The 12,312-nt window shown below is 41.5% G+C and overlaps 1 protein-coding gene across 1 annotated transcript in view; it reads right to left on the bottom strand.

The window, feature by feature from the left end:
* me2 (malic enzyme 2, NAD(+)-dependent, mitochondrial) overlaps positions 1 to 12,312 on the bottom strand; it is a 102,630-nt gene that overhangs the window by 77,385 nt on the left and 12,933 nt on the right. Inside the window, exons 2-3 of the mRNA XM_073064084.1 lie at positions 4,713 to 4,835; positions 2,143 to 2,276 (exon numbers count right to left, since the gene is read on the bottom strand). Coding sequence (XP_072920185.1) covers positions 2,143 to 2,276; positions 4,713 to 4,820 — 242 coding nt within the window. The 5' untranslated portion in view covers positions 4,821 to 4,835. The remainder of the gene's footprint in view (positions 1 to 2,142; positions 2,277 to 4,712; positions 4,836 to 12,312) is intronic.

The following is a 12,312-nucleotide window of genomic DNA, read 5'->3' as shown; positions in this document are numbered from 1 at the left end:
TAAGTTCCATGACCTTCCTACTTGTTTGCCTTGTTTCCATAGACTCCATTCCAGTTTCCTCAGTAAATACAGATGCAAAAGACCCATTTAATATTTCTCCCATTTCTTTTGGTTCCATACATAGCTGACTACTCTGATCTTCAAGAGGACCAATTTTATCCCTTACTATCCTTTTGCTCTTAACATACCTGTAGAAGCTCTTAGGATTATCCTTCACCCTGACTGCCAAAGCAACCTCATGTCTTCTTTTAGCCCTCCTGATTTCCTTCTTAAGTATTTTGTTACTCTTTTTACACTCCTCAAGCATCTTATTTCCTCCCTGCTGCCTAAACATGTTATACATCTCTCTCTTCTTCTTCATCATCATCAGAGTTCCAATATCCCTCGAGAACCAAGGTTCCTTATTCTTTTTCATTTTGCCTTTAACCCTGACCGGAACATACAAACTCTGCACTCTCAAAATTTCTCCTTTGAAGGCCTCCCACTTACCAGTCACATCCCTGCCAGAGAACAACCTGTCCCAATCTACGCTTTTTTTCTCATTTCTTCAAATTTGGCCTTTTTCCAGTTTAGAACTTCAACCCGAGGACCAGATCTATCTTTATCCATGATCAAGTTGAAACTAATGATGTTATGATCACCGGAACCAAAGTGTTCCCCTACACACACTTACGTCACCTGCCCTAACTCATTTCCTAATAGGAGATCTAATATTGCACCCTCCCTAGTTGGTACATCTATATATTGAATTAGAACACTTTCCTGAACACATTTCACAAACTCTAACCCATCTAGACCTTTAATAGTATGGGAGTCCCAATCAATGTGTGGAAAATTAAAATCCCCTACAATCACAACTTTCTGTCTCCTGCAGTTGTGTTATCTCTCTGCAGATTTGCTCCTCCAATTCTCGCTATTAGGTGGACTATAATACAACCCTATTAAAGTGGTCATACCTTTCCTGTTTCTCAGCTCCACCCATATGGCCTCAGTAGACAAGCCCTCTAATCTGTCCTGCCGAAGCACTGCTGTAACATTTTCCCTGACGAGCAAAGCCACTCACCCCCCCCCCCCCCCACCCTTCATCCCTCTGCCTCTATCACGTCTGAAACATCGGAACCCTGGAACATTGAGCTGCCAGTCCTGCCCCTCCTGTAGCCAAGTTTCAGTAATGGTTATGATGTCATACTTCCACGTGTCAATCCAGGCCCTCAGCTCGTCTGCCTTCCCCACAATACTCCTCACATTGAAATATACACACCTCAGAAGATTATTACCACCACACACAACCTTACTATTTGTGACTTTGCATGAACTACTAACATTATTTATTTTTACCCCTGTTCCACTATCTACTCTAGTACTCTGGTTCCCATCCCCCTGCAAATCTAGTTTAAACCCTCCCCAATAACACTAGCAAACCTCCCTGCAAGTATATTGGTCCCTTGTAGTTCAGGTGTAACCCGTCTCTCTTGTACAGGTCCCACCTGCCCCAGAAGAGGTCCCAATGATCTAGAAATCTGAAACCCTGCCCCCTACACCAGTTTCTCAGCCACATGTTCATCTGCCAGAGCATCCTGCTCTTACCCTCACTGGCACGTGGCACAGGCAGCAATCCAGAGATTACTACCCTCGAGGTCTTGTTTTTCAACTTCCTACTAAGCTCTCTGTACTCACTCTTCAAGACCACCTGGCTCTTTCTACCTCTGTCATTGGTAGAAAGAATTACAGTACCGTTGTAGTACAGGACGAGTTGGGGAACAATGCCGGTGTAGCTGAGGAAAATGCAGGAATAACTAGCACTCATACAAGTGCCCATGGATACACTCTGGGTTTGAAGGAAGTGGGAGGGGCCAAATTGTTGAAGGTGGGGACTAGTTATTTTATTCTCTTTTAAACTTGTGTACTGGAAATGATACTACACAGTCTTGAATTATACATGTAAAATAAATCTATTGTAGACAAAAATAACTGTGTTATCTACTATGTATACATGGGCATAGTCCAAGACCCTCCCTCAGTTCTACAATACCACTGATAGGACAGAAGATACCTGACGAGGTGAGTGGGTAGTCAATGAGGTTTCTGTGTAACAGTACTCTGTAACTATGACTAATACATGAGGGAATAACTGAGCCTTACTTTGTCAGTGGGTTTCGAATTTTTTCCAAGTTCCTCTTAAAGCGCATTGCTTGAATATCTTGTGTTTCTATTTTAGGAGGCAGAAGCCCATGCAAGCCAAGGATTTGTCGTTCTTCCAATGTGAATGCCATGCCCTAAAAATATATATTGACAAGTGGTCAACAATGACAACCAAAGTACCGTAAGGTAAACACAGTTCTACATAGATACATAATTCACATCCACACATGATTCTTGCTCTAAACCTGTGAATAAAAAACAATTCTTCACTTATCCACACTTTCAGTAAGTTTCTTTTAAGAAACATTTTACATAAAATGACTGGCCAAAATACATCAACTTATGGTTTTGAAATTAATCAATTCTCTATCCATACAATTTCCAAATCCCCACGTTCTGTAAATTTTGATAAGCTGCCACATTCCTTTTGCCACGAGTCACTGTTACTCTCATATCCTGTCAAACTCACCTTGAGTACAGAGACTCCTATTCCCAACATCACTTTATGTACACACAATCAGTCTGTGCATATAAGCTAATCTTATGTATATACAACTACACTTGAAGTTAATTGTGTTTTATAGAATTGCTTCTACATTTATACTTATTGTGTTATTTATTCTCATTGTGTTTTTTTTGTTCTGTATTGGATCCGGAGTAACAATCATTTTGTCCTTTGCACTTGTATGGTGAAGAATGACAATGAACAACCTTAACACGAGGTTATTAAGCAAAGGCCATTTGAAAGTCTGAATATGCCACTTCTCTTAGCTATTTTCCTGTTAGAATTTTTGGAACAAGATGGCAAGCATTACTCCAAAATTGGACAGAATCAAAATCCTTTTCAACTTAATTCTACATGTATTCAATATTGATATCGCGATGCTGCCACATACTAAAGACAAAAATTGGCAACCAAAGGCAGATACACTTCAGAATCAGAATCATGTTTATTATCACCAGCATATGACATGAAATTTGTTAACTTATCAGTAGTTCAATGCAATACATATCTAGCAGACAGAAAAAAATATATAAAATAAAACATAATAATAAGTCAATTACATAAATTGAAAAGATTAAAAAACATGCAAAAACAGAAATACTGTATATTTTAAAAAAAGTGAGATAAGTGTACAAAGCTTCAATGTCCATTTAGGAATCGGATGGCAGAGGGGAAGAAGCTGTTCCTGAATCGCTGAGTGTGTGCCTTCAGGCTTCTGTACTTCCTAGCTGATGGTAACAGTGAGAAAAGGGCATGTCCTGGGTGCTGGATCCTTAATAATGGACGCTGCCTTTCTGAGTCACTTGTCAAATGTTATCCGTTAAAATGGCAGATATGATATTTATGCAGACTGATGCCACTTGGCTTAAATATTAATTTTTTTTGAGAAACAACTTATACAGATTCAGATTAGTTATACTGAAGTTCAGCAAAAGAAATCCTCATCTCCAATATGTATATAGATACAGATGCATGCCAGGACCACCAGACAGTTATTTTCCCCAAGCAGCATGGCTGTTCAACACTTCCACCCACTAATCCGTGCCTCTACACCAACCACTACTTTACCATTTCCTATCAATTCACCTCTGTACAGACACTCCTGTACAGAGAATTACTTTATTTAGAACATAGAACATAGAAATCTACAGCACATTACAGGCTCTATGGCCCACAGTGTTGTGCCAACCGTGTAACCTACTCTAGAAATTTCCCTAGCACTTAGCCCTTTATTTTTCTAAGCTCATGTACCTATCTAAGAGGCTCCTATTGTATCCACGTCCACCACTGCTGCCGGTAGTGCATTCCATGCGTCCACCACTCTCTGTGCGAATAACTTACCTCTGACATCCCTTTGGTACCTATTTCCAAGCATATTAAAACTATGCCCCCCTCGTGTTAGCCACTTCACCCCTGGGAAAAGGCCTCTGGCTATCAACACATAAAATGCCCTCATCATCTTACACAATTCTATCAGGTCACCTCTCATCCTCCATCGCTCCAAGGAGAAAAGGCCAAGTACACTCAACCTATTCTCATAAAGGTATGACCTCCAATACAGGTAACATCCTTGGAAATCTCCTCTGCACTTCTCTGTAGTATTCACATCCTACCTGTAGTGAAGTGACCAGAACTGAACACACTAATTTATCTAGAAAAATGAACACCTCTGAAACACTTCATGAATTTAATCTCTTGCTATTTAAACTCTGCAATATGCACAAAGGGACAAATTGCATATTTAGTATCTTGAATTTGAAATGTAAAACATGAGCCAAATTTATTGTGCAAACTTCCTCCTTTTGCAAATATAAATTAAAACCCCAAATTTAACTACTTTCCCCTCTTGGTTAAAATAGTCACTTCATTGAGAGACCTCTTTCATAACCTCTGCACCTTCAATTTAGCATCAATAAAGTACATTGAGGCAGTGCACTTATCTTTTCTCTATGAGGTCTGCATTTCCTGCTTTGCAGCAAGCAACAAATCCTGTCATTAGATAATATCCTGAAATATTTCAAATAAAGATTATGCCATTCTATGTTAAAGTAGCAGCAAATATTACCTTATTTGTTCTGGGACTGAGCATCAATGGTCTTCCCTTCTCCTTCGTGTGTACACAACGGTACAAGTACGCACATGGTCTTGCAGCTAATTTAATTCGGGACAACATCTTTCAAGATTGAACCTGCAGGAATTTAAAAAGTGTGATCACCATTTTAGTGACTTGTGTATGGTATATTCTACAATTGGAAGAGTTTATGGAGTTGGGTCTTCTAGTAAACTCTATTCACACAAGGTTCAATATAACATGGTGACAGATTTTTTTAATATGCTGACAGCAAGACTAAGGAGGATATTCATAATTGTCATTATGCAATACTTAGCAAGCTTTCGAAGTTGGAATTGTTCTATTTTCCACAACCTACAATTTCTCCATCAATGCATTTGAAGCAAATGCTTTGCTGACAGTCTTTTGTAAATGCCACTGTAAACCGATGTAGGCATTGGTTCAAACTGACCAATCAGAAACAGGTTTACTGTCACTGACATATATAGTGAAATTATAAGCACAAGAAATTCTGTAGATGCTGGAAATCTGGAGCAACCCCCCCCCCCCCCCCCCCACAAGCACACAAAGTACTGAGGGAACTCAGTAGGTCAGGCAGTATCAATGCCACAGCAGTACACAAGTCCACAAGATGTAGGGGCCGAATTAGGCCATTTGGTCCATTGCAACTGCTACGCCATTTCATCATGGCTGATCTAACTTTTCCTCTGAGCCCCAATCTCCTGCCTTCTCTCTCCCTGTTTCCCTTCATGCCCTGACCAATCAAGGATCTATCAACCTCTGCCTTAAATATACAGAAAGACTTGGCCTCCACAACTGCCTGTGGCAAAGAATTCCACAGAATCACCACTTTCTGGTGAAAGAAATTCTTCCTCATCTGTTCTCAAAGGACAGTTCTCTATTCTGAGGCTGTGTCTTCTGGTCTTAGACTCTCCCTCCATACGAAACATCCCCTCCACATCCACTCTGTCAAGGCCTTTCATCATTCGATAGGTTTGTACCGAAGTCTGTACCAGAAAACCAGGTATCACCTGCAGAGGGCTATTTCAAGGTGAAGAGACAATCTCAAATGAGTTGGACGTACAACAACTCTGGCAGGGTTTGCAAAACATTACTTCTTACAAAGTGAAACCCAATAGCATAAATGTCAGTGATGCTTCACTACCGATGAACTCTTCATGCCTGCTTTGAAAGGGAGAATATAACTACACCTCGGCCTTGACCCTGCCTCCTGGACTTCCTGTCAGATCACTTGCAGGTGATAAGAGTGGGTTCCCTCACCACTGCCCTTTTCACTCTCAACACAGGAGCCCCCCATTGTGTCCTAAGCCCCCTCCTTAACTCTCTGTATACCCATGACTGTGTCGCCCCTCACAGTTCCAATCTGCTAAGTAAATTTGCAAATGATACATTGACTGACTTTATCGCAAATAATATCGAGGCAGCTTACAGAGGAGAAGTCATCACCCTGATACAATGGTGTCAAGGAAACCTCTCCCTCAATGTCACAAAAACAAAGCAGCTGGTTGTGGACTACAGGAGAAACGGAGACAGGCTCACCCCTATTGACATCAATGGATCTGGGGTTGAGAGGGTGAACAGTTTCAGCTTCCTTGGTCTACACATCACCGAGCACCTCACATTGTCTGTACATACCAGTTGTGTGGTGAAAAAAGCACAACAGCACCTCTTTCACCTTAAACGGTTGAAGAAGTTTGGCACGAGTCCCCAAAGCCGAAGGACTTTCTACAGGGGCACAACTGAGAGCATCCTGACCGGCTGCATCACTGCCTGGTATGGGATCTGTGCTTCCCTCAATCACAGGGCTCTGCAGAGAGTGGTGCGATCTGTAGGTGTGATCTTCCCACATTTACAGTGACAGATATGTAAAAAAGGCCTGAAGGATCATTGGGGACAAACTGTTCTAGCTGCTACCATCCAGGAAACTGTACCACAGCATTAAAGCAAGGACAAACAGGCTCCAGAACAGCTACTTCCACCAGGCCATCAGAGTGATTAATTCATGCTAACACAATTGTATTTCTAAGCTATATTTGACTGTTCTGTTGTATATCTTACTGTACATATTATTTATTAAAAAATTACTATAATTTGCACATTCAGACACAGACATAATATAAAGATGTTTACTCCTCACAATATGTAAAGGATATAAGAAATAAAGTCAGTTCAATTCAATTGAAAATTTGGCAGTGTGGTGTCTTAACAACAACCTCTCACTTAATGTCAACAAGACCAAGCAACTGATTATAAATTTCAGGAAGGGGAAACCAGAGGTCCATGAGCCAGTCCTCATAGGAGGATCAGATGTGGAGAGGGTTAGCAAAGTTAAATTCCTGGGTACCACTATTTCAGAGGACCTGTCCTAGAACCAGCAGCTAAGTGCAGTTGCAAAGAAAGCACAGCAGTGCCTCTACTTTCTCAGGAGTCTGCGGAGATTTGGCATTGCATCTAAAATTTCCATATGTGTAGTAGGGAGTGTATTGACAGCTGCATCATGGCCAGGTATGGAAACACAAAAGTATTTGAACAGAAAATCTCCAAAAGATGGTGGATTCAGCCCAGAACACCATGGGTAAAGCTCTCCCAACCACTGAGCACATCTACATGAAACACTGTCGTAGGAAAGCAGCATCCATCATCAGAGAGCCCCACCACCAGGTCATGCTCTCTTCTTGCTGCTACCATCAGGAAAAAGGTATAAAAGCCTCAGGACTCACACTACCAGGTTCAAAAACAGGTTCAACCCCACAACCATCAGGCTCTTGAAAAAAAAGAGGATAACTACACTCACGTCCCCATAATTGAAACATTCTCATAATCTATGATCTCACCACTGCTTTTTACGATGTATGTCAATGATTTGGACTACAGTATTAATGGATTTGTGGCTAAATTTGCTGATGATACAAAGATAGGTGGAGGAGCAGGTAGTGTTGAGGAAACAGAGAGCCTGCATTGAGACTTTGATAGTTTAGGGGAATGAGCAAAGAAGTGGCAAATGAAATACAATGTTGGAAAGTGTTTGATCATCACTTAGGTGGAAGAAATAAATGGGCAGACTATTATTTAGATGGGGAGAGAATTCAAAATGCAGAGATGCAAAGGGACTTGGGAGTCCTTGAACAAGATACCCAAAAGGTTAATCTCCAAGTTGAGTTGGTTGTGAAAGAACGCAAATGCAATGCTGGAATTCATTTCTACAAGTATAGAATGTAAGAGCAGGGATGTGATGTTGAGGCTCTATAAGGCACTCATGAGACCACACTTGTAGTATTGTGTGCAGTTTTGGGCTCCTTGTTTTAGAAAGGATGTACTCACATTGGAAAGGGTTTAGAAAAAATTCACGAGAATGATTCCAAGAATGAAAGGGTTACCATATGAGGAATGTGTGACAGCTCTTGGGCTGTATTCCCTGGAGTTCAGGAGAATGAGGGGGGGATCTCATTGAAACATCCCGAATGTTAAAAGGCCTGAACAGATGAGATATGGCAAAGTTATTTCCCATGGTAGGGGAGTCTAGGACAAGAGGGCACAACTTCAGGATTGAAGGGTGTCCTCTTAGAACTGAGATGCGGAGAAATTACTTTAGTCGAAGGTGGTTAATCTGTGGAATTTGTTGCCACAAGCAGCAGTGGAGGTCAAGTCATTGGATGTATTTAAGGCAGAGATAGATAGGTTCTTGATTAGCCAGGGCATTAAAGGGGATGGGGTGAAGGCAGGGGAGTGGGGAAGAATGGAAGAATTAGATCAGTCCATGACTGAATGGTGGAGCAGACTTGACAGGCCGAATGGCTTCTGCTCCTATATCTTATGGTCTTTTCCATTTTAAAAACTCTCCTGCACAGGTTTCCTGTTACTGTCGGACAACCACCACTAGCGGGTGTTTTATTTATTTATTTATGATATATTCCTATGTAATATTGACAACTGCTTTTCCACTCTGTTAGAATAAGCAGCAATGGGAGACTGAGGCCATCTCAGAGCTAGTGGGCTGAACGTCTTACTTTCACACTGTTTGACCATGACTACAAAAGTATTAAAAACACCATTTTATGGATCTTTGCTTCGTGGTCTAATGAGTGGGAGACAATTTTCTTATCTCCACTTACAAATCAGGTGCTCACAACCTCTGCTGTGCAATATAAAAGAACAAAATGTTCTTGTTATGAATAGCTGCATGCATCATTTGAGTATGATATCTGTACTTGTGTATCTTTGGAGTTTTGTTCATGTGCAGTGGAAAAAAATGAAAGAGAAAACAACTAAAAACAAGAGAATAATGTGAGCTTTGAAGAAGGGGTGACTTAAATAAAACTAAGCTAATTGAACCCCGGAACTGAATAACAGCTCTCCTATTGTAACTCTGATCACAACCACTAATATCACCGATCTGCTTAACAGTCTGTTCAAAGCTGATTTAGATTTATTTAGAAACATACAGTGAAATATGTTTGCATTGACAACAAGCACAACCCAAGGATGGGCTGGGGGCAGCCCATAAATGCCACTACACATTCCACTGCCAACACAGCATGCTCACCATGCTTGGCAAAACAACAGAGAACACAGCAAGCAACAAAACAGCAGAAAAACAAGCCACCATCATCCTCACCACCCACCTAAGACAGTCTTCCAAACCCATTATAAGCTTGAGCCTCCAGCAGATTTGGCCAGTGAGCTGTAACAGATTATTCACAATCCTGTTGTTATTTTTTGAACCTCATTTATTCCGTTACCATGACAAAGTTCAAAGTAAAGTTATTATCAAAGTACATGTATGCTGGCTGGTGGCGTAGTGGTATCCGCACTAGACTTCAAGGTATATGGTCCTGAGTTCAAACCCAGCTGGGTCCCAACCTGGGCAGTAGCAGTATCTACTATACTTCCGCATCTTGCCATGGAAACCCTATGGACCCTTTGGTCCATGAGGTCACCAAGAGTTGGACTCTACTTAACGACTGAACAACAAACATACAGGTCACTGTATACAACCCTGGGGGTGGATTTTCTTGTGGGCATTCACAGTAAATGCAGAAACACAGTAACATCAATGAAAGACTGCACTTATCAAGACAGACATACAACCAATGTGCAAAAGAGCACAGGCCGTTGTCCCTCACACCATCACCCATTAGCTCTGGGGATCTCTCCCATCTACTGCCACCAACCTCATAGTTCCCGCACCCCCCACTTCTACCTCCTACCAATGCTCCCCCCAATCACTCCCACCTCCTTTTCCTTCTCTCATCTCATTGCCTACCCATCACGTCCTTCTGGTGCTCCTCCCCCCTTTTCTTTCTTCCATGGTCTTCTGTCCTCTATTACATTCCCTTCTCCAGATCTATATCTCTTTCACCAATCAACTTCCCAGCTCTTTACTTCACCCCTCTTCCTCTTGGCTTCACCTATCAGCTTGTGCTTCTCCCTCCCCTCCTCCCCCCACCTTTCAACTCTACTCATCTTTTATTCTCCAGTCCTGCTGAAGGGTTTTGGTCTGAAATATCGCCTGTATTTTTTTTCCATAGATGCCACCTAGCTTGATGAGTTCCTCCAGCATTTTGTCTGTGTTGCTTGGATTTCCAACATCTGTGGATTTTCTCTTGTTTGCCATAGGTTGTGGAACCAGTTCAGTGTTGGGGTGAGTGAAACCAAGTCAAGTTTATTTTAACTATATACATGTATATAACCCATATAACGTATATAGAAACGAGACAATGTTTCTCTGAAATTAAGTGAAGTTATTCCCTCCAGTACAGGAGCCTGACGGTTGAGGGATATTAACTGTTCCTGAACTTGGTGGTGTGAGACCAAAGGAATTCCTTCCTATTGATAGTAGCGAGAAGAGAGCATGGCCTGGATGGTGGAAGTCCCTAATGATGGATGCTGCTTTCCTGTGAAAATGCTACTTGTAGATGTGCTCAGTGGTGAAGAGGTCTTTACCTGTGATGCACTGGGTTGTACCCACTACTTTTCGTAGGCTTTTCCATTGTACAGCCACCACACAGTAACAGAAATTTGTTAAGTTTTAGAATACATGCTGAATCTTCACAAACTTCTAAGGAAGTAGAGGCACCGTCGTGCATTCTTTGTAATGACACTTATGTGGTAGACTCAGGACAGATCCTCTGAAATGGTATGACCCATCCACTTCTGATCCCCTGATGAGGGCCAGCTCATGGACCTCCTCCTGCAATCAATAATCAGGTTTTGCTGACATTGAGTGAGAGATTGTTGTGGCAAAATTTAGATAGACTCTTAATCTCCCTCCTATATGCTGATTTGACACTACCTTTGACTCAACCAACAGTGATGTCATCAGCAAACAAATATGGCTTTGGAGCTGCATTTAGCCTCAAGTCATGAATATAAAGTGAGTAGAGCAGGGGGCTAAGTACAAAGCTCTGTGCTAATGGTGACTGTGGAGATGCTGCTGCCAATTCAAACTGACTGGGATCTGCAAGTGAGGAAATCGAAGATCCAGTTGCATAAGGAGATATTAAGGACCAGGTCTTGGAGCTTATTGATTAGTTTTGAGGGGATGATGGTATTAAATGCCGAGCTGTAGTTAACAAAGAGTATCCTTTTTTTTAAACATTTTTTTTTATTAGTTTTTCAAAACATTTTACAAATTAAAAACCCCAAATCCCAATGAGGAGCATTAATACAGTGCAAAATTAAGCATACAATAACAATATGCTACAAAGGAAGAGAATTTAACAAAAAAGCACCTAAATTAAAGACAAGTAAGCTTAGTGTCCTCCCCAAGCCCAACACAAGATAAAAAACAACAACTCCAGACCGACCACAACACAGTATAAAGAGTATAGGTCAGGACAGTCAAACTCCCAGACTGTGAATACACTTAGCAACAGAGGATAATAATGCCTACTACCAGAAAAAAAAGGGAGCTGAAAGCAAGGGACCGAAAAGAAGAAAAAAAACCCTAGTCAAGAGGAAGGTTATGAAAGTACTCGATAAAAGGTCCCCAAACCTTATGGAACTTTAGATCCGAATTAAGAACTGAATAATGAATTTTTTCGAGGTCCAAGCAGGCCATAATGTCGTTAAGCCATTGCGCATGAGTGGGCGGGGTAACATCTCTCCATCTAAGGAGGATCAAGTGTCTAGCCAGGAGAGAGGCAAAGGATAGTATTCGGCATTTGGTCGGACCCAGACATAAATCTGTCTCGCCCCAAAAACCGAACAGAGCAATTAAGGGGTTTGGTTCTAGGTGCTGATTCAGAATACTCGATAATGTAGTGAAGACATCTTTCCAGAATTTCTCCAAGCTAGGACAGAGCCAGTACATATGGATGAGAGAGGCCACGCCCCTCTTGCATTTATCACAGAGCGGGCTAATGCCAGGGTAGAATCGAGATAGTTTAGATTTAGACATATGGGCTCTATGAACAATCTTAAACTGTAAAAGGCAATGGCGAGCACAAAGAGAGGTTGAGTTAACCGATTTAAGAACTGAGTCCCAGCTCTCCTCGGATAAGGAGATATTTAAATCCTGCTCCCAGGCCATTTTAATTTTATCCACAGGGGCCCGTCGTAAGGCTGCTCGTTT

The sequence above is a fragment of the Hemitrygon akajei genome, chromosome 13 (assembly GCF_048418815.1).
Source record: "Hemitrygon akajei chromosome 13, sHemAka1.3, whole genome shotgun sequence".
Classification (NCBI taxonomy): Eukaryota; Metazoa; Chordata; class Chondrichthyes; order Myliobatiformes; family Dasyatidae; genus Hemitrygon; species Hemitrygon akajei.
Note: the sequence above shows the minus strand (reverse complement) of the source record. Positions and strands in the feature narration are given on the sequence as shown.